The sequence below is a fragment of the Hevea brasiliensis genome, chromosome 18 (assembly GCF_030052815.1).
Source record: "Hevea brasiliensis isolate MT/VB/25A 57/8 chromosome 18, ASM3005281v1, whole genome shotgun sequence".
Lineage (NCBI taxonomy): Eukaryota > Viridiplantae > Streptophyta > Magnoliopsida > Malpighiales > Euphorbiaceae > Hevea > Hevea brasiliensis.
Window position 1 is genome coordinate 35,809,819 of NC_079510.1, and position 23,671 is coordinate 35,833,489.

At 33.1% G+C, this 23,671-nt stretch overlaps 1 protein-coding gene and 1 long non-coding RNA gene across 2 annotated transcripts; both read right to left on the bottom strand.

Annotated features, from left to right (window-relative positions):
• Positions 1-9,105: 9,105 nt before the first annotated feature.
• LOC110633680 (uncharacterized) lies at positions 9,106-11,748 on the bottom strand. Its single transcript, XR_009146202.1, has 3 exons — positions 11,535-11,748; positions 9,782-10,044; positions 9,106-9,204 (listed from the first exon to the last, which is right to left on the bottom strand). It is a non-coding gene; the product is annotated as an uncharacterized LOC110633680 (long non-coding RNA).
• Positions 11,749-20,080: 8,332 nt separating this feature from the next.
• Positions 20,081-23,428, bottom strand: LOC110641913 (probable galactinol--sucrose galactosyltransferase 5). The gene is made up of 4 exons (XM_021793814.2): positions 21,965-23,428; positions 21,444-21,621; positions 20,905-21,272; positions 20,081-20,783 (listed from the first exon to the last, which is right to left on the bottom strand). Exons 1-4 carry the CDS (start codon positions 23,213-23,215, stop codon positions 20,220-20,222), a joined length of 2,361 nt encoding a protein of 786 aa, XP_021649506.2. The 5' UTR covers positions 23,216-23,428; the 3' UTR covers positions 20,081-20,219.
• Between the last annotated feature and the right edge of the window lie 243 nt (positions 23,429-23,671).

Here is a 23,671-nt window from a genome sequence, read left to right on the forward strand (position 1 = left end):
CTTTTGTTTATTTGTTAAAAAAATAATTAAATCTTAATATATATCAAGATAATTAACGCAAATATTGATTTGTTTTGTTTATATTTTATTATCTAATTATCCATTTTTTTCCTATCATATAATTCATTGATTAATAATTATTAAAAGTTATTTATTATAAAATAATTATCAAAATTTTATGTTATTAAAAATTGAAACTATATTTAAAATATTTATACATTACTTTTAATATTTTATTTATTTTGATTTTAATTTCATATTTCACAAATATTAATTTAATATTTATAAATTATTTCATTTATTTTGAATTAATTTTTTTCAACAATCATTTATTCATATCTCTTTTATTAATTCATATTAATAATATTTATTATAATTTAATAATTTGTTAAATTAATAAATACTAAATAATACAAATTTTCAAATATTTATAAAATATTTAATATAATTCATTCACTATCCTAATTTTATTAATTTGCTAAATAAATATTAATTCTCTTTTACATATAAATAATATTTGTGCTTTTAAATTTTTTATATTATATAGTTATTAATTTTATGTACAATTTTCAAATTTTTTAATTACAAAAATAGAAGGGCTTATTTGTAAATAGTTATAATATTTAGGGTTATTTTGTAAAAAATATAAATGATTTTGTAATTAAAATTTTTTTTACAGACCTTAAGTAATTAATCCATATTTTTAATGACCAAAAAGTAGTTAGACGCTTCTTAAAATAGCGTCTAATGGGCAAATGCAATTTTAAGTAGTGCCCAGCTACTTTTCAGTAATTGTCTTTTTTTCTTTAATTTTTTATTTGCTGAACGCTATTATAGACCATTAGTTTGTGATGAGTATGTGCATTAAGGCTGTGGAAAACCCAATGATGAAAAATTATATGACTATAAGATATAATTGGAAGTATTGAGCTGAATTATTAATAATATGTTTTGTTAATAATAATATGTTTTTTCGAGAAATGAATTTAATTAAATTTAAATAAAATTTTGTTTTGTTTAAATTTAATATGGGTAGTTTTTAAATCTACCTAATTAAGCTTAATTGAGCCCTATGGGTCTAAGAAAGTCTAGTTAAAAAATTTAAATAGAACCCATTTAATTTATTTTTTTTAAAAATCAAAATAAAAAATATCTTTTTCTCTATCCCTTTCTCTTACAAACTCTCTCTCCCCCTTTGGCCCCGCTCTCTTTCTAAATTCCTATTAGCGCCACCCCCTTTTCCTCTCTTCCTATTGGTTGGAACACCTTACCCATATCCCAGTCTCACCAAAATTCCTCAATCCCAGTTGTTTAAGTTATCTGAACCTTATCACACTAGGACTTCAAATCCTACCACACCTCTTCCTCACTCTCTATTGGTGCCTTCCCCTTCCCATCTCTTCCTATTAGTTGAAACACCTCATTCATATCTCAATCTCACACAAATTCTGCAATTCTAGTTGTTTAAGTTATCTTAACTTTATCAACCTAAGACTCTAAACTCTATCACACCTCTCTCCTAAAATCCTATAAATACTCTACTGGAGAAGGGAAGAAGGGAGGAGGAGGAGGAGAAGACAAAATAAATAAATAAATAAATAAAGAAAAAAAATTAAAGAGAGAAATAATCAAAATTTCTTTTAGTTCTTCTTTCTTTCTTGTGATATTCTTGAAGGTTAGTTCTTTTATTTTTTTTTCAAGATCTATGTTATGTAATATTTAATTCTATGTTCCTTATTTTTAATTTATTTTGTATATTTATATAGATCATGTAATCATGTTTAATTTGAGGGGATCCACAACTCTGCACATATTCAGTTTTCTATTTTTCATATTTTTATTATTTTTCATTATTTTCTGAATCTGTAAAAAATTTGAAAAAATTTATATTCATATTCTACACAAAATTCTATTAATTTTAGGCTAAAGAATCACTAAAAAAGTTTTAATACTTTGTAAGTTATGGCTATTTGAAATTAGGGTTCCTGTAAAATCTAATTTGTAGGATACGCAACTTATGGAGCCCATATCTCCCTTGTTTCTTAATATTTTTGTGTAAATCTAGTATCTAAAATTAAGTTTGGAATCTTGTGAATCTTTTTCAATTATTTTTGCATTCATATTTATTATGATTGAAGAGTTATGAATTTTATAAAAACGTAGTGCGATTCTATCATTAGGAATTTACGATTTTTGTAGAGTATTTAGCTAGGGTTTTGTTTAAGCTATGAATTTTATGATGTTGTATGATATTTTGGCTATCTTCTTTAATTTTTTCATGATTTTTAGGCATGTCTAACTATTTTCAAAAATCAAATTTCTTGCTACTATCAATCTGCCAGAATTTGAGAATTGTATATTTATATATGTTCTTGTGTGTTCTTGAGTTTTAATTGATATTTGATTTATTTTTCTGAGTTTACTTAATTCAAGAAGTGTTATGAAGTGTTTGGATCATGTTAGAAGACTTGGACCCTTAAGTAGTTGTAACTAATTAGGAATTTTAACTCTTTAGGAGACTAAAGTTAGAATTCAATATGAATTGTTATTAGTATTTTCTTTTTTTTTTTTTTGTTTCTTTATTTTTATTACAAATAAAATTTATAAGTAGTCCTGAGGTAAGTACCAAATAGGGCATTTGCGTGGAGCTTATATGGAGCTAAACGGAAGTAAGCCAGGGATATTATTGTCATACTAGAAGAGAAGACCCTTTTTTAAGGGTAGCTTGCCCCAATGGCAACTACAATTACTAACAAGTAATCCTAAATTTCTATAATAACCATTAGCATAAAATTATAGTAATAATAGGATTTTTATTTGATAAATTAAAATTAACTTTTTTTTTTTAATTTAACTGACTTTTGCATGTAATTAATTTAAATAAATACTTTATAAATTAAAATTAATCTTGTTTGTAAATTAAATTAACATTGGCATGTAAAATAAATTTAATTTAATACTTGGTAATTATAAAATAAATTTGCATGCTAGAAATCTTTATTAAGTTGTGATTGTTTGGGCCTTATGTGATATTAGAATAAATTACACATGTACATAATTAATTTAGTTTAAATATTCTTAGGGTAACTTGGTGAAAAATTAATTAATTAGGTTAAATAGGAACTTAGGATTCTTTAAAATTGAATTTGTTTGTAAATTAAATTCTCAATAATAAATTAGTTTTAGCCATCTAGTAAATATCATTTAAATAATTAGCAACTCCATAGATAGGAATTACTTGTGCATGAAAATTATTTGTAAACAATAACTCTTTTGTGAATTACTTGTATGTGTAAGATTAAAATTGTATTTTTAGGATAAAGTTTAATAAATGAATAATAAACAAGACTTCTAGAAACATTAGTAGAGGACTAGCACTCGAATTAACGAGGTTAGACTAGGCGTAAGGGGTGCCTAATACCTTCCCCTTACGTATCCACTATCCCGAACCTAGACATTGGGCTATGGTAATGACGGTTGTAGAAACTCTACAAGGAGTAACTTGCCATTCATGACCCTTGGAAGAAACACTGAATATGTCCCGGTTATTACCCGGGTGGCGACTCTTGTCTATCTATGCCTTCATGGCATTAATCCTTAGTACCGTGGTATTGTTATGGGAAGACGGTACTTACCAGTGGTTTGATTCTATTAGGATTTTATAAAGTGCATGTGTAGGAAATGTTGTCTAAGGAGGTGGTACTTAAGTGAGACCATTGTGACTCCATCATCTTTCTTGGGTATTACCTGGTGCATTTTATATAATTCTAGTAGATGATATTTCGCTTCATGCGCCCCCTCCCTCCTATAGTTTGGCGACTCCACTGGGGATTAAATGGATAGTTACTCTAATATATTTTTATTAGTCTAATATTATTCCTCTGTTAAACTTTTTGCATTGCACTAAACTATCACACGAATCACTCTTACCATTTTTAGCCTCGCTAGTACTAGCCAAGGAGACCATAGTTTCACTCAAGCTATGACGAATTGGTGAATGCTATCACTCCATGCATGTACCTTTGAAAATATAAAAGAGCCACAGCTCCGACCGTTGTGCTTAATGGAAAAGCTCTCGTATGGGTGATCCTTTTCCTACCCGATGAAGCCCATGAGCCATATATTTTAGCCCTAAGCCTATGCATAGGCCCAATGTGTGTATAGGCCCAAGTCCATTTCAAAACCCGTGTTAAGTAAGAGGATGCTTACTTATGGTTAAACTTTAAGGATATAAATCATTTGTTTGTAAGGGGAGGATAATCCTGGACCACCCCCTATTGGTGTGTCCAGTGCACCATAGCCTAGGATAGAATTTCTTTTTACCCTGCACGTGAGAGTTAAAGGTATAAGGGGGTGAAGATTCAGTTTTGTAGATTTTTTTTTCAGTTTTGATTTAGCCTTTGGTCCAATTTTAGTTCAATTTATATGGTTTGGTTTTAGTTCAGTTTTGGTTCTATTGGTATGGTTCGGTTTTGGTTTTGTAAAGGTAAAGATAAAAAAAAAAAATGATCCATTTATGCATTGCATTCATGTACATAGCATATTTAGGTTAACCATTAAATCCTTTTTTTTAACAAACATAGCTTCGAAACAATCCAATGAGACTTTCGATTAGGTTACTTGGGTTATGAAAGGGAAAAAACTAGTAAGGATTTTACCTGCACTACTTAAAACGGAAGAAACTATGGCCATGCTTGATGAAACCTTGAATGCCAAGATATTTGAGCTAGAAGAGCAAATTGTGGTCAACTTTAGAAAGAGGCCCCGAGGTAGGCCAATTAAGTGGCATTAAAGTTATTGAGGTTCAAATTGTGTCTCACACCCCAAGGAGATTTTCCCAATTCAGCTAACCCTTATCCAAAGTTTTCGAGTGTCTCAAAGTTTAAGACCTCCTACAGCTCTTAGCACCTAGACCACTACCAAATCCATTCCCACCTAGCTATGATACCAACCAATATTGCTAGTTCTACCAAACCCACAGTCATGACACCAACTAATGCTTCCAACTTAAGCATAATGTCTAAGATCCAAAAAGATAACCGACCCAGAAAATCAACCAAACACCTGCACCAACCCTATGCCCAGCTAAATTTTTCACCTTCACCAAAGCTCTGCATGATCTCCACCACCTCAAATAACCCTGGCAGAATTATTTACTTTATTCAACCCATCCAAAAGCCCAATGAACCTTAGTCTATAATGGTTGTTGACATTTATGATAATTTTAGCTATGATGAGACTCCTTTGAATGTTTGGATCGATTTTGATGAGGAGGTAATTACATTGCAAGTAGATGGTTCAGCTCTACCAATGTCTGGTTTTCAAGTTGCTAGGATCTATGAAAACTTGATAGATCCAAAAGTGGCTACTATGAAGAAAGGGATGAAGTTTTTTTCTGGCATGGGCCTAGGAAAAAGTATAGATAGTCCGGTGACTTTTCTTGAGATGAAGGACCAGATCACTAGTTATGGTTTGGGCTATGAGCCAACTGAAGAGAAAGAAGAGCCAAAGCCTCCTAAGTCCTTGCAAGAGTAGGCAATTACTTGGACATATGATTAAGGGTTATCACATGTGAAAGAGCTAAAGCAGAAAATCAGCACCATTGATCCAAGGACTGCATAGAAAGCCAAGCGCCTAAAACTACACCCCTAAGTTTGAGTCTGTCTTTTGTAATGCTCACAGTAGTGATACTGATATTTCCAATTTTGTGTACTTAATAAAGATTTTGAGGCAAAGATCAATAACATGATCAGTCCTTTTGCTTACTTGTTTGATATTTATTCTAATGGGCATATGCATGGCATTCATAATCATTTAGAATCAGTTTCTATTAATGTATCAAAATCGATCTCTATTAATTTGGGTACACCAAATAATCCTAAAGACATTAAGTTAGCCGAAATTTAACCCAAGAAGAAAGAGATAAATTTATAGCCTTGTTAACAAAGTACCAAGAAGCACATGCCTCGGGCTTAAAATTAGATGGTCGATTCCTAAGCCATGCTGGTGTCCCCATAGGAAAAGAGTGATCAAAAGTTGACTTAGCTAGTTATCCTAATGAGGAGTAAAATTTCATGCTATGAAGTATTAATAGTAGTACATGTGGACCTAGAAGGAGAAGGAAAATGATATGAAGACATAAGGAGGTCTCTGGAAGTGAAAGAATACTCGTAATAAGCCAACAAAAGAGATAGAGTAATAATTCATAGATTAGCCACTCAACTTACTTTAGCTGGGGGCAATTCTACAAACTCTTAGGTGTGATAGAAAAATAGATTGAGCAAATAATGAAAGAAATACATGCAGGAATGTGTGGTCCCCATATGAATGGAAAGGTTCTAGTTGGGAAGAAATATTCGAAATATATAAGGATTGGCCTGAAAAACTCCCTTATGTTCTTTAAGATTATCGTAGTACTACAAGGACATCCACGAGGGCAACCCCATTCTCTTTAGTGTATGGGACTAAAGCAATGCTATCCATTAAGCAAGAGGTCAGAAACTTACACTACAAGAAAAAAGGAGATTTGAAACCGAATATTCGGTTTCAAATCAGTGAAAATCGGTTTCTAAATACATTTAGAAACCGATTTGAAACCGAAATATTCAGTTTTAAATCCACAAGTTTCTAAATAAATTTGAAACGGAAAATGGCGTCCGTTTCAAATTCTGAAACTATTTTCAAACCACTATTCCGTTTCAAATTTAGAAACCACATATATTCGGTTTCAAATTCCGTTTTAATTTAAAAACGGATATTTTGGTTTCAATTTTTTTGAAACAGAAATTCCGTTTCAAATCGGTTTCTAAATTCTGAAACCGATCCTTGTGTTATTGGATTAGAAACGGAAAAATTCGTTTTTAATCCGTTTCAAATTACTAGTAGAAAATTTTTATTTTTTTATTTAATATATTATTTCTGTATTGAAGCATATAATATAATATTAATTTTAAATGCTCAACATCATAATATTTACAATATCAGTCACAAATATCAAATATCACCAATATTATATATAAATATGACAGTGAAGGGTTATGACAATAATGTACTGTATGGAAAAATAAAATATCATAATAACAAAAAAAACAAGCTACTTGTCATTAACAAGATCATCACTCATCACCACTATCAGCCTCTCTACCATCATCCTGATGAGTCGATCCGAGTTGGGGTCAGAACCGTACTCTGCATCATTTGTGCCATCATGTTTTGCATCATTTGTTGCATGCGCTCCTCCAGTGTCTGCTCACGTTGTCTATATCTCTCCTCTAGCATCAACTCGCGTTGTCGGTCTCTCTCCTCCATTGCAACCAAACTATCCTTGAGCGTTGCAACAGTCTGATGCAATTGTTGAATCTCTTCCTCCATTGCCTCCGACTGAGCGCAATAGGATGCAGTAGAAGATGATCCATGTGATGAGCTAGGGTAAAAAATTGATGCTTGAGATCCAATGCCATAAACCCTGTTCTTCTTCTCCCCCCCCACAACTTGATAATATAGTGCGACCTCATCTACAATAGGAGGGTCATTGCACCCCTCTTGTGGTTGAGACGACTGCTCCTTAAGCGCCAAAAATGCATCCTGCATAAGTTAATATGATGAGCGTTGCATAAGTTAATATGATGAGTTAATATGCATAAGTGCATGTGCAGTTACTCTAGACATTTTTATTTTTATTGGTTTTCCTTTGGTCATGTGATGAGCTTTTAGAGGAGTTGTTTAGTCAGCCATTCAGTTGAATATTCAACAGATTTATCTCATTTTTGTTTTATTCATTTTAGGAGGAAACATTATTCTCCTTTTATATGCCTTTTCTTCTTTTTGTAATAGGACTCTGTTAAGATTCTTTGAAATTTTCACTTGGTTTTTTGTATTTTCAAAAGCTATAATATTACTCCCTCTCAGTATTACTAGTTGGATGACACAACCCAACCAAAATCTTATTAAGAAAATGGCATACACTTGCAGTCTGATTACTAAGCCATCAAACTTGCAAATCATTGAATTCAAACAAATACTATGGGCGGTTCAATTTAGAAGGTGCAAGGAAGATCAAGGTATAGAAAATTTGATGAGTGCATTCAAACCAATCTGTATTGGGAATATCTCTAAACTAATGCAATATTATGATGAGATAACATTACATATCAACTAAAAGTTGAGGTAGTTAACGAAATAATTCAAAAATATAAGTAAAAAGTTAGTTTAATTTAATTTATAATAAGAAAGAAATTTCTTTTTTTGTGGTGTTTTTTATTTATTTATTTATTTTTTTTTGGAGGTTAGAGGAGTAAAATAAAAGCCTTTCACACCTGCAGATGAACAATTAGCTTGCTCTTTATTGCCAGAAGGAGATCCTTTTTTCAAACCGATAGTGCTTCCTTTTGCCTCCTTTCTTACTTCATGCCAGTTCTCCAACTCATTATCATTTTTGGCAGTGCATCGAGCCGACAAAACATCTCAGGATAAGAATCCCCATTCAGGAGATGGAATGGAAAAACTACATATGGTTATGAAAAGTAAATAAACAACCTAAAAGATGTACATGGTGGCTCACATATATACATAATAAACAAAGTTCAAAACAATAAAAAGAAAAAAAAAATCTTCACCGAAAAAAAAAAAAAATCTTCACCTGCTGTGGTAGAATCAGCTCCCTGTTGAGAAACTCTTGATATCAATTCAGGAATTGACGACAATGGTTGCCATACTGTTCTTCCTTCAGACCATACAAGTGTGCTTTCTGAGATGTATCCATTTAAGAAATGATCTGTGCAGGTACAGTAAAAAGCAAAGTAGATGTTTCAACAGCTCATTAGACCAAATGAACAAGTTACAGATGGAACAATTGTCCTGAAACCATGCTACTGATTACTGGTAGAAGTAGAACTGAATTTAAGAAAGGAGGGAACCCAAAGACAAAACAAAGGAGAGAGTAGGTTGTTTTTTACACTATCTTCTTTATTCAAGATTCAATGAAAAAAAATTCAAACATTTTTTTGAAAAACAAGATTCAAGACAATCATTCTACATTTCAAAACTTCATATCTCAATAACAGACAACAAAGATTCACCAAAATATATAAAACTCACCATGCATTTAAGACGCATAAGGTCCAACATGTTGTTGATTTTCACCAAGAATATACCATCCTACTTCCACAACCTGGCCATAACTCCCCTCAAAGCTATTTCCTGCACCTACAAGATCCAAATTAACATCTCAATCCACCTCCTCTTACTTCATACAGAACAACTCACAAGTATAGCATAAAAAAGCACAAGTTTATGCAGGACCATAGCATCAATACAACACATTACATGGTGCTTTGCCTACCCATCACTCTTAAATATAATTCCAAATTACAAATAAAATCAATGATAATTAAAGCAATTTGACATCAAAGATACAAACAAAATACAGGCCTGGACATCATAGCCAATTTGGCATCCACACAAAAGGAAACAAAGCCTTCTTGTGTTTCACGCTATTAATTCAAATCAAGTGGTAAAACCCTAATAACCACCGACCCATTATGTAGATTTCAGAGCAATAACGACCAAAGAAACTCATTTCAACTTAGCATTTTGTGGAAATTAGCATTAGGAAATTATTTCCAAGAGAAGACATTATATGAGCAACAAATAAATGGATTTTAAGGACCTCACTTATCAAAAATGTTATATCAGTTTGGGTTTACACTAGTTAATAAAATTTTCATTGCCCAATCTCTCGGACTCAATCCATCTTATACATATAATCAGTAATAATACTAACCAGAAGTTTGTTGGTAGTATCGTGGTTGTTGGTATTGGTGATCTTGGGAACCATCTTCGCTTGACATCGTTCTGTAAACAAAATCCTTTTGTAGAGATGGGAAAAGAGTTAAATGGAAAATGAATAGGACATGTCAAATGAGTCATTTGATAGAACTATGAAGTTGATCAACCATTCAGCCACCCACACACATATATACTAGTATTCTGAAATTCCATAATGCTTTGGCCCTTGGGACTAAATATCAAATGTCTTTTGACAAACTGCAATTAAGGACAGAAAAGAGGTTAGATTTGCAGCATACAACATATTTCTTCTGTCATAATGAAGAAGACTAAAGTTGCTTTTGATGATGAGTATTTCCCTTTTTTTTTTTGGAATTATTGCTATTTATTAGAAATATTGGAATGTGATTTAAGAGTTTTAACATCTTTTAGTTTTATTTTTATTTGGATTTTAACAACATTGGTGCTAGATCCTAAATGATTTATGTTATTAACATGAGTTTACTTATAGAAGATTACTTATCTAATTTTTTTTTCCCACTCATGTCATTACTTATCTAATTTTATTTCCTTTGCCACTCACGTCACTTAGGCGTGCCTGAGCCTTGCGCCAAGGCTCCAAAACCTGTTTGCACCTTGTACCTTTAATAACTATGTGAGAAATTCAAGAGTAACAGACTACTTGCAGAAAATAATTTATAAAGCATTTTATATTTTTAACTAACTTAGTTACGTAAATGTAATATTAAAATTATTGAAAAATTCTGCATACCTAAGTTTCAAGCTCTGATACACTAACAAGATCAAGAATTAAACCACCCCCCCCCCCCCCCCCCCTTTCTTCTCTCTCTCTCTCCCTTAAATAGCCCTTTAAATTGTGATCAACCAGTACCCTCTCATTATTTTTCTTATATCCCACCTTAGTGCTGCATTACATGATTGCAAATTGCCTTTAAAAAAATTTTAAAAAAAAAATCTTCCCTATTTTCAAAGAAAAAATTTGTTTGATGAAGGAAATAAAAATTAATTATATATAAATGAATAGATATAAATCATATAATCACCTTTAGACTTTAATAGAATGGGTGTACACAACAAATCTTTTCTTTTGGAGGAAAAAAATTTGAAAAACCTAACTAATGGATAGCGCAAGCGCCTACATTAGAAAGCTTGTATACACGTGTATAATTAAGAATGGCTACATGTGACCAAGTTTCAACATGACAAATACAAACCAGATAACATAAGAATGTAAATCAGTATTTGAAATTGTTACATTGCCCGCTCACTACAGATATAGAATACTAGACGCCCTAGGGTGCAATTGCAAAAAGCCATTAACCATACAATTTTTATGTCATCACAAAGAAACAGAATCACCAAAGAAACAATGTCAATATCATCATTGCGAAATTTCTAAATAAACCAGCTAAGATCAAGCAAAAAATGTGAAGGAAATACCCCAAGATTAATAACTGAAATTCAAACTTAGTAAGATGTTCAATTAACCATCATTCAGAAACTTATGGATAACAACTAACAAATTTGAGAGAGAATATAAGAGACCCGGACTAGGAAACAGAATATTACAACTATCAAACTTGTAAATAACATATTGAGTTCCTTTCCTCATCTTTCTTAATCTAAATGCGAATCGTCTGCAAAACTCAAAGTCGTAAACAACAACAGCAATCATTAGAATCCGAGAGGCAAACAAAATGCGAAAGAAAAGGAGAAGCCAAACTCACCTGAATTCGAATAGGTAAAATAGAGAGAGTTGAAGGGGGGAATCGAATTAAAACAAAAATGGCGAAAAGGAGAGCACGAGGAGGTTTTGAAAAGTTTGAGTAGGCTTAAAGAACTGAAATAGTTAGCAGAGCCTCGGCTGCAATGAGGGGAGAGGGAGCTTTGCGAAAGTCCAATAGAAATGAGAGAGAGAGAGGGTAAATAGTTTTGGGAAATAATTAAGTAACTGTTTGAGTAATTAGAAACCGAAGGAATCGGTTTCTATTTTATTTTAAAATTTAGTAAATAAAATAAAAATTACATTACTTTTGAAACCGATATAAATCGGTTTCTAAATTTTTAGGTAATTAGAAACCGATATGAATCGGTTCCTAATTTATCCTTAAAATTTAATAAATAAAATTAATGATTAGATTTATTTTGAAACCGAAATAAATCGGTTTCTAAATATAACAAAGGAAAATTGAAACCGATAGGAATCGGTTTCTATACAGATTTTAATTTTTAGTAAATAAAATGGAAATTATATGAATGTTGAAACCGATACGAATCGGTTTCTAAATATAAATAGATAATACTTTTATTTTGAAACCGAATGAAATCGGTTTCTAAATTAAAGTGCAAGAAATTAGGAACCGATATATTCGGTTTCTAATATGACAAATATTAGAAACGGAAAATTATTCGGTTTCAAAAATCGGTTTGTAATCGGTTTATAAACAGTTGCTAAATTTGCCATCAAAATGTTCTTCATAATTTAGAAACCGACGAGTTTCCGTTTCTAATTTCGGTTTCTAATCAGTTGCTATTTGGTTTTTAATGTATTTAAGTTGTTCTACCAGATTTCCGTTTCAAAATCCGTTTCAAATTATAAACCGATATAAATCCGTTTCTAAATTCGGTTTCTATTCTGATATTTTCTTGTAGTGTTAAGAGTGATGCTAGAAGCTAAGATCCTAAAAAATGATTGGGTTTAGAAGAGATATGAAGAATTAGCTTTGATTAATAAAAAGAGAATGTGAGCCTTGTATCATATGCAAGCTTATCAGAGGAAGATAGCTAAGGCCTTTAATAAGAAGGTAAAGCTAAGAAAGATAAAAGAGGAAGACATGGTTTTGAAACAAGCTCAGCCAGTCCCTTTTGATTTAAGAGGAAAGTTTAACCCAAGCTAGAATGGTCCATACATAGTCAAAAAGATATTGCCACGTTAAGAATATCAGACCTGGATGGGAATGAATTTCAAGAACCAGTCAATTCAGACAGGCTCAAATGGTACTTTGTGTCAGATAAGCCCGCTAGGCTGAAAACCTATAAAAGGAGGTCTAGATAAAAGTAAGGGTCAAAGGAAAAAAAAAAAAGAAAAATAAAAGAATGCTAGATTGAAAACCTACAAAAGGCGGTCTAGGCAAAAGGAGAGATGAGAGAAGATCTAGATGGAAAACTTGAAAAGGTCATTCAGTAGGTTATAAAGCTTATTTCTAACTTTGAAAGATTGAAAATTTGGTAAAACTAAATGTAAGAGGGAGTAATGGTGTATCTGAATAAATAAAGAAGCTTTTATTGCATTAACCAGGAATAGGTTTTATTTAATTATGATTGTGAATGTTTGTGTCTTGAGGGATACATCAAAAAATTAAGTAATTGAACTGCAATGTTTTGATTTAATCTATGTCTTATGAGCATGACAAGATAGGTGCTTGATGTGAATGCCCTGACAATTGTATAATTTCACAAAAAAAAAAAAAAAGAGAAAAGAAAAAAGAGAGATCGCTAAGTGGAAAACCCAAAAGGGCCGCTTAGGCAAAAGTTAGAGCAAGCCTGCTAAAATGAAAACTCGAAAGAGCATTTCAAGCAAAAGTTAGGGCACAAAGAATTGAGTTCATGGAAGAGAAAGGAGTCAAGATAGAACAAAGTTTTAAAATAGCTGTAGAATAATGAAGCATGAGGGAGAGAATAAAAAGAAAAATTAAAAAGAAATTGTATTATGACCTTAAGGAAGTCTTTTTAGTAAACGATTTTCCTCGAAAATTTTCAGGCTAAAAGAAAGTTTTTGCAAAAGAGGTCCTTTAGAGGACTATGTTTTTAATAGAATCTCCAGCAAAATTTGCATGCCCATGATAGGAAGCAGCATCAGGAAGCACAAAAATCATAGAGAGAGTTTTGAGACCCAGCCATCCCAAATTTTTCAAATCATGAAATAGATATTTTTTAGTAAGTCTTTAGAAATTGTTTAGGGCATATGACATAGTTGTGTAAGGCATAGAAGAACACGCATTAACATGTCAACTGTAGGTGTGTAAAGCATAGAAGAACATGCATCACCACAGTTTCAAGTGTCAAACTACGAGGGAGTCTGATTCTTCCTCAGGATAGCGAGGATGATACGTAGGTAGTTTAGGACCGCAGTCCTAAATACGAACCCAACATTTCATGACGGATGTTTTTTGGTAAGTCCTTAAACGTTGTTTAGGGCATATGGTATAGTTGTGTAAAGTGTAGAAGAACACGCATCAACATGTCACCTGTAGGTGTGTAAGGCATAGAAGAACATGCATCACCATAGTTTCAAGTGTCGAACTATAAGAGGGTCTGATTCTTCCTCAGGATAGCGAGGGGGATACATAGGTAGTTTAAGACTGCGGTCCTAAATACAAGCCCACAACATTTCATGACAGATATTTTTTGGCAAGTCCTTAGACGTTGTTTAGGGCACATGGCATAGTTGTGTAAAGCGTAGAAGAACACGTGTCAACATGTCACCTGTAGGTGTGTAAGGTATAGAAGAACATACATCACCATAGTTTCAAGTGTTGAACTACGAGTAGGTTTGATTCTTCTTCAGGATATGAGGAAGATTGTAGGTAGTTTGGGACCGCGGTCCTAAATACGAATCCACAATATTTCAAATCACACAGTTTCCATTGTCATGAGACCGTAGCTAGTCTCATGACGCAGAGTGTATCGACAGAGCAAGATGCACTCGATTTTCACATAACATAGTTATCACGGTTATGAGACCGTAGCTAGTTTCATAACATAGAGTATGTCAACCGAGCAAGATGTACTTGATCCTTATAACCAATGTTTCATAATTATTAGAGGATTGAGTTTCACTTTGATGAAATTTGAGTAATACTTTCGCATTGATTTCAACTTTCGCCAAAGTAGGAGACAAACTGTAGACCATTATTTTATAATGAGTATGTAAATTGAGACTGTAGGAAACGCAATGATGAAAAACTATATGACCATAAGATGCAATTAGAAGCATTGAGCTGAATTATTAATTCCGTGGCATAATTTAAAAAAAATAATAATATGTTTTTAAGGAAATGAATTTAATTAAATTTAAATAAAATTTTGTTTTATTTAAATTTAATATGAGTAATTTTTAAATGTACCTAATTAAGCTTAATTGGGCCCCATGAGCCTAAAAAAGCCTAGTTAGGAATTTTAAATAGGACCCATTTATTTTTTTTTTTGAAAATTAAAATAAGAAAATATCTTTTTCTCTATCCCTCTCCCTTACAAACTCTCTCTCCCCCTTTAGCCCCACTCCCTTTGTCACTCCCTACTGGTGCTACCCCCTTTTCTTCTCTTCCTATTGATTAGAACACCTCACCCATATCCCAGTTTCACTCAAATTCCTCAATCCCAATTGTTTAAGTTATCTGAATCTTATCACACTAAGATTTCAAACCCTATCACACCTCTTCCTCACTCTCTATTGGTACCTTCTCCTTCCCATCTCTTCTTATTGGTTGAAACACCTCATCCATATCTCAATCTCACCCAAATTCTGCAATCCTAGTTATTTAAGTTATTTGAACTTTATCACCCTAAGACTCCAAACCCTATCACACATCTCTCCCAAAATCCTATAAATACCCTACTGGAGAAGGGAAGAAGGGAGGAGGAGGAGAAAAAAAAAAGAAAAAAAATTAAAGAGAGAAATAGTCAAAATTTCTTTTAGTTCTTCTTCCTTTCTTGCAATATTTCTTGAAGGTTAGTTCTTTTATTTTCTTTTCAAGATCTATGTCATAAAATGTTTAATTCTATGTTCCTTGTTTTTAATTTATTTTGTATATTCATATAGATCATGTAATCATATTTAATTTGAGGAGATATACAACTCTGCACATATTCAGTTTTATGTCTCTCATATTTTTATTATTTTTTATTATTTTCTGAATCTGTAAAAAATTTGAAAAAAATTATATTCATATTCTACATGAAATTCTATTAATTTTAGGCTCAAGAATCACTAAAAAAGTTTTAATATTTTGTAAGTTATGGCTGTTTGAAATAAGGGTTCCTGTAAAATCTAATTTACAGGATATCCGACTTGTGGAACCCATAACTCCCTTATTTCTTAATATTTTTGCGTAAATCTAGTGTCTAAAATAAAGTTTAGAATCTTGTGAATATTTTTCAATTAGTTTTGCATTCATATCTGTTATGGTTGGTGAGTTATGAATTTTACAAAAACGTAGTGTGATACTGTCATTAGGAAAATTTACGATTTTTGTAGAGTATTTGGCTAGGCTTTTGTTTAAGCTATGAATTTTATGATGTTGTATGATATTTTGGCTGTCTTCTGTAATTTTTTCATGATTTTTAGGCATGTCTAATTATTTTTCAAAAATCAAATTTCTTACTACTGTCAATCTACTAGAATCTGAGAATTGTATATTTATATATGTTCTTGTGTGTTCTTGAGTTCTAATTGATATTTGATTTATTTTTCTGAGTTCTCTTAATTCAAGAAGTGTTATGAAGTGTTTTGATCATGTTAGAAGACCTAGACCCTTAGGTATTTGTAACTAATTAGGAATTTTAATCCCTTAGGAGACTAGAGTTAGAATCCAATATGAATTGTTGTTAGTATTTTTTTATTTTCTTTAGTTTCTTTGTTTTTATTACAAACAAAATTGGTAAGTAGTCCTAAGGTAAGCACCAAAGACTACATTTGCGTGGAGCTTATATGGAGCTAAACGGGAGTAAGCCAGGAATATCATTGACATACTAGAAAAGAAGATCCTTTTTTAAGGGTAGCTTGCTTCAATGGTAACTGCAATTACTAACAAGTAAGTAATCCTCTAGAATAACCATTAGCATAAAATTATAGTAATAATAAGATTTTTATTTGATAAATTAAAATTAAAATTAATTTTGTTTTTAATTTAACTGACTTTTGCATGTAATTAATTTAAATAAATACTTTGTAAATTAAAATTAATCTTGTTTGTAAATTAAACTAACCTTGGCGCGTGTAAAATAAATTTATTTTAATACTTGGTAATTGTAAAATAAATTTACATGTAAGAAATCTTTATTCGGTTATGATTGTTTGGGTCTTATGTGATATTAGAATAAATTGCACATGTACATAATTAATTTAGTTTAATTATCCTTAGGGTAACTTGATGAAAAATTATTTAATTATGTTAAATAAAAACTTAGGGTTCTTTAAAATTGAATTTGTTTGTAAATAAAATTCTCAATAATAAATTAATTTTAGTCATCTGGTAAATATCATTTAAATAATTAGCAACCCCATATATAGAAATTACTTGTGCATGAAAATTGTTTGTAAACAACTCTTTTGCGAATTACTTGTATGTGTAGGATTAGAATTACATTTTTAGGATAAAGTTTAATAAAAGAATAATAAACAAGACTTCTAGAAACATTAGTAGAGAACTGACACTCGAATTAACGAGATTAGACCAGGTGTAAGGGGTGCCTAACACCTTCACCTTAACACCTTCTCTTTACGTACCCACTATCCTGAACCTAGACATTGGATTATGGTAATGACGGTTGTGTAAACTCTGCAAGGAGTAAGATGCCATCCATGACCCTCGAAAGAAACACTGAATATATCTCTGTTATTACCCAGGTGGCGACTCCTGTATATCTATGCCTTCGTGGCATAAATCCTTAGTACCGTGGTAATGTTATGGGAAGACGGTACTTACCAATGGTTTAATTCTGTTAGGATTGTCTAAAGTACATGTCTAGGAAATGCTGTCTAAAGAGGTGATACTTAAGTGAGACCATTGTGACTCCATCATCTTTCATGGGTATTACCTGGTGTATTTTATATAATTCTAGTAGATGATATTTCATCTCACGCTCCACCCCCCCCCCCCCCTTCCCCCTCCCCCTCCTCCTCCTACAGCTATCCATACTAGTCACCAGCTCTCTCTCTCCCCCATGTTTGCCAAAACACCTTTTTTTAGTAAATACTTTTAAAGTCACCCCCTTTTGGTAATTTTTTTTTTAGTTACCTCCTTTTGGGAAAAAGCCCAGAAGAAGAAGAAGTCACACAGAACTATTTGATAACATATGAAAAGGCTAGTCCAATCTTATCTAAAAAAAGGTTGGATTATTCCAAGAAAACACATAGAAAGCTTCCAAGGAAAACAAAGTTTGAGCCAAGATTGGAAGAATGGAGAAAAACTTAGTATATGTAAACTTAAGCAAAGTAATGGAAAATACTTAAAAACAAGCATTTGGGGTTTAGACTTATAGCTGGCTGTGAGCTATATATGAGAATGAGAAGAAATATAGTTAAAAAAAGTTGCAAGCAACTGCATTCACATTCATTTTTTGGTGTCCACTTCTTCTATGGCCCCATTTGGCGCTACAAGGAGATCCGAGTGCACAAACTCACAGGCCCTCCAATGCCAAATTCACACTATATATTTTGGATTGGTCATAAGAAAGTAGCCTGGCTTGTTTTATTTCGAATCAAATCAACCCAAATTTCATTGGTGGAAAACTATACTATGTGATATAGCAAAATAAAGGAAGATTATAGAATACTACCAATGAAAGTAGTATTTTCTTTCTCACAGAAAAATGAGCTCTTCTTATAACATGAAAAGTGAGTCCCATAAGATTGTGTGCAACAAGGGTATCTAATAATCTCTCGAAAATAACAAACTAGAAAGTCAATAGCCAACAAGACGGATACTAGCATCTTACCAATTCATCAATTCAAAACAAAAAAACGTTGATTTATCTTCAACTAAGTTTGCTCCCTATTCTCTACTTGAGGATGCCTTAATTACAACCGCAATTCAACATAAAACCCATCCCAAAAATGCAAAAATACTAACTTAGTATCATTATAACCTAGTTATGAACTAAAATTGAAGTCCCTCAACAAAATAAACCCATTATTTAAAACTCTACCAAATGAAAATAATAATAAGTTGATCAAAACAGAAAACCCATGAAGACCCTAGAAATCCTTACTCTGATAGGTAAAGCGGTAGAATTGTGAACAAAATTGGATTTAGAATCAGCGGAGTTCCAAAACCTAGAGACATATGTTGGATCTCCGGGACCAGCAATGGAAGAATCAAGACTAGAAGCAATAGGGAGAATCAGTTGAAAATCATAATCGGGGATGATCTCCTTCTTCCTAATCCCATTATCATCGAAACCTGCAATGATAAAACTAGTATTAGTATTATAATGACTCTGGTGGTGGTCATAGTGGTAATCGTGATCCTGAGGAGGATTCGTGAGATACTGAGATCAATAAAATCTTTGGTATTGGTGGCGGCGGTTTGCTTGGTTGAAGAAGACGACAACGGCAACACCGTAGCCTACGGTTTGCTCCGGTAACCATCCTATTACTATAACTTTTTCAATCCATCGGTTTACGCCCTATTTGCGTTGAGTGAAGCATTGTATGGTATCATATAATAATATATTATAAAGTATAATTTTTATTATTAATATATTAAAAAAAATGATGTGATATAGAATAATTTAATAATTTTTTTTGTTTAATTAGATAATATGATACATTAAAATAAATATAAAGATTAATAAAATATTTTTTATTATTTTTAATATATAAATAGTTTAAAAATATTTATTTAAATAAAATATTAATTTATAAAATACTATTATAATAATTAAATATATATTTTATATTTTTTAATTAATCACTAAATATGTCTTATAAATATATAAAATTGAAGTTATATAATTATAATTTTATATATTATGTAAAGATAAAATAGAAAAATAAAAATTTTAAATCATGCCAAATTATTAATTTTGTAATTTAAAAAGCTATTAAGAAACTATGTTTTACAACCTCAAATCACTATTTTTTAGAAACAATAAAACAACTCAAAACCAGGATTCAAACATAGTTTAAAAATTTTGTATTTTCAATTTATCCTTGTATAATTCATTATCTCGTAAAATAAAAAAGTTAAATAGTAATTTTTTTAAAAAAAATTTGAATCATTATTATAATTAATTATTTATTTAGAATATTTATTATATTTTCCACCCATAAATTCAATAGTATTGAATTGAAATTGCAATTAAAAGTAGAGGTTTGAGCAAGAAAAATAAAGTTTTATGGTAATTTTAATCATTGTGAATAATTTAACCATTTATATTGAAAATATTTTATTTAATTGAAATTCAGCTAAAATCTTGTAATGGATATCTCATTGAAACAAAATTAAAATTGAGTATTTTTCTGATATTAATGGATAAAAAAGGGATAAAATTGGAGAAATATAATATTTACAAGTTTATTATACCATAAAGTCTTAATACTACATAGTTGCTCACTTCTCCCTAGTTTTAGAGGAGGATAATAACAATAATCATAATAATGTCGTTAAGCTATTAATTAACAACTAGCTCTAAAACAAGTATTCAACCATGGACACACCGGAGGAAGTAGACCATGGTACTTGAATAACAACCATGCACTTCTCATACTCAAATTCAACTTCTCTTCCATCAATTCTGCAATTTCTTGGCTTCTCTGAAGCAAACACCCTCATTTCTCCGGGACCCCTTACCCCGATTCGGAAGTATCCATCGGTGTCATTGTAGGCCATTGACTGGATTGCACCACCAGTGTTGAGCATGTTTACCAGGCCAATGGGTGCAAATTGAACTGATTTTCCTTCTGGGATTATAACTGGAGAGACAGTGACAAGTTCAAAATTGAATGGCTCTAGTGATATTTCAATCTTGTCATGTGGCTTGGAGAGGAGAAGCTTCTTGGCTTGGGACAAGTACATGGCAAATACTTGAACTCCTTCAATAGAGATTGGGTTCTTGCCACTGTTCCATTCGATGTCTTTAGCATTGGTTTTGGTAGTCACCAGGTGAGAAAATTGGGAGGCACATTTGTTTCTTCTTGTCTCCCTACACCAACCCCCTCCTTGGCAGTTGAATATTCCAATAACTCCTGTAAACTGTTGAAATAATCCATATGAATCAAAATTATTAGAAATTTTCATGTCCAATCGAAGCCTAAATTTGGGTATTCCAAAATGGGCTTCAATTTGATTTTCTAATTTGTCACACTAAACTCACCTTGTTGAGGTTCCAAATTTTGAGCATGGTCTTGCCATCATGGAGAGGGTCCTGGAAAAGGCAATCTCTAGTCGGAAGAGCATAGTACTGGCACCGGAGAATCGAACCGTCAGGCAAAACAAGACGTTTAAGCAATGAAAAGTTGTGCTTTCCAACTGAGTCACTAACGTAAATAGGGCCACCAGAAATTGCCCTAGAAGCAGCATGGAACTCAGCACAAGGATGAGTAGACTGAAACATATCCCAGTCTGGGTGTATAAAATTGCCCATCCACAAGCTATTATAAGCACAATGCACCATGTGACAACCTTGAAGCCAAAATGTACCATTTGGATCCCCAGATGGATCAGTGCACCAAAAATCATCACCTATTAAAATATTTGAACATTAGCTAGGCCCAAGCCTAAGTCTCTAATGGGCTTTTTCTAGGACTTTAAGTTGGGCTAGTGTTGGACAACTAAACCCATGTGGTAGGGCCAAGAAAAACAAAAGTTAGGCAGAAATTTTCTAATTATATATAAAATAAAGTAAGAACATACCAACACGACCAAGGGAGATGGCCTCGGTTCCCAGAAACATGAAATCGTTGCAGTGCTCCATACTAGCAATCACCCCATTTCCATTGAAATGCTTCCTTATTGAAGCTGTTAATGCCTTGTAATACGCCTTTGCCAGATCTACTCTCCCTCCATGGTTTTCACAAAGCATTTCCAACAACTGCCCATTAACAATAACAATATTAATTAAATATTAAATATATATTTTTTATTTTTTTTAGAGAGAGATTTAGCACTAGAAGAGACTAGACACCAGACAGTGACAGGTGTGAGAGAGAGAGAGAGAGAGAGACAGAGAGAGAGTATAACGTGGTACAATGAAATTGTAATAACTTGCCGACCAAACAAATCACTAATCAGCAAGGAAGACCAGTCAAAGTAACGAGATTTGGGTCGCACATGGGACACACAGCACTGTCACTGTGCGGCACAACATTATCCGAAAATCATAAAACCCTTACCTAAAATTCAAAGAAAAAACAGTTGGTTTTTTAGTTACTTACATGGATAACGTCCACTTTGACGCCGTCAATTCCGACGGTTTCCAAGTGCGAGTGAAGACCCTCGTACATTTCATCTACCTGCTCCGGCGGCACCAGCCCAACTCCATTGTTCACGATCTTGTCCACCGCCAGGTCCTCCATCGTCAACTCCAATCCCGGCGACAATTTTGGCTTTACCACTGTCGCGTCTGGAAGTCCGGGGACATTTGGTCTGAGACCACCCCAGTAACCACACAGTGCGTGCCACACGTATACATAGTCTACAGTGTTAAATTCCTCCTTAAGGTCCTTGATAAAGGCACCCATGCCCTTGTCAGTGGCACCCGCGGCCAAGCTTTTGGGACTCACGTATTCCCTGAATTTGTAATTCTCTTGAAATTTCAATAGCCTGCATGGCATTTGCTCGCCGGCGATTGTGTGGTTCATGCCTTCTTTGTTGATTGGGTCCTCATCATGGCTGATAGATTGCCACCCATCATCGATCAAGACCAGACCAGGTGGGCACCCACCGTCGACGAGACCCTTGACACCTTCCCAAATACCTTGAGGGTGCACTGTAAGATAGAAGGCATCCCAGGTGCACCACCCAAACTTGTCCACTATTCCTGGAGGATTCTTCTCCTCCAACAGCCTGAAAGTACCCAAATGATGCCTAACCACCTTCATCGCCTCCTTCACCAGGTTGAACGGATCGTCGCCGACATGCAGATAAAGAATGCTCCGGAATCCGGTGGCGGAGACTTTGGAGGAGCCACTTTCGACGCAAATATCAATATTGTCGTCCTCTCCGGGCTGGAGAGAGGCTCGAAATGGACCGTCAAGAAGAGGAAGAAGGAGAACATAGGGACGGTGGCCAGAATCGGACGACTTATCAAGAACAACCATCTGGGTTTCATTTTCAAGGTCTCTGCCACTGGAGCCGACCCAATGGGTAGTCCACCAGACCTTGAACCTGAAAATGCTCATGAACCGTATGTTCTTGAGTTTCCCAATGGGAACAACGTGACGGTCCTTGGCTTCCATGGCGTTGAACCCAATGAAGGATCCGACGGTTGATAAAGATTTGTCAGCTGGTTGGGTATAGGGAGAGGGAGTGACTTTGATATTCTCAGGGACGTCGGAGAGAAAGACATGGCCATTGGCAGTGAAGTTTGATCCCTCAAGAGAGATGCCAGACTGGTTATAGGTCTCAACGAGCCCTGTAGCCCCGGAACTAGCTTTGCTTAAGCTAGGAGCCATTACTGGACACATAGAGAAAAGAAAAACAAGAACACAAGAGAGATAAAAACAAAATGGTTAATTTTGTAGTGGGAAGCGAAGGCAGAAATTGGGTTTGATTATACAGAGGAAAGAATGGGATTGAAAAGGAAAATGAAACAAAAAAAGAGATTCTGTGTAGACTGTTTGGTTGATTGTGTGTTTTAATGTTATCTTGAACTTGTCTTCTGTTTTGCTCTATGCCCATGGTAAGTGCCCTTATTTATAGGCTAGCCCAGCCATGGAAAGTCTGAGAAGGCAGGAACGTCGAGTGTTGTTTCCTGCTAATTAGTCTTTCTTTAAAAAAAAATTAAAAGAAATAATTAGTCTAAAATTTTATATGAATTATTTAATTTTTGTGTGGGGCACCATTAAGCTTTCGTCTGACGTACGACACTACAGAAACATATGGCAATAAACTTCATTAATAAATTTCTCCGTCGCTGTGCA

Bases quoted from the DNA above. Each gene is read 5' to 3' on its own strand.
- LOC110641913 (XM_021793814.2), bottom strand. From the start codon at position 23,215: ATGTGTCCAGTAATGGCTCCTAGCTTAAGCAAAGCTAGTTCCGGGGCT. The intron at 21,622-21,964 runs GTAAGTAACTAA...GTTAATGGGCAG, and splicing joins TCAAAGTGGACGTTATCCAT to TTGTTGGAAATGCTTTGTGA. The intron at 21,273-21,443 runs GTATGTTCTTAC...ATATTTTAATAG, and splicing joins CATCTCCCTTGGTCGTGTTG to GTGATGATTTTTGGTGCACT.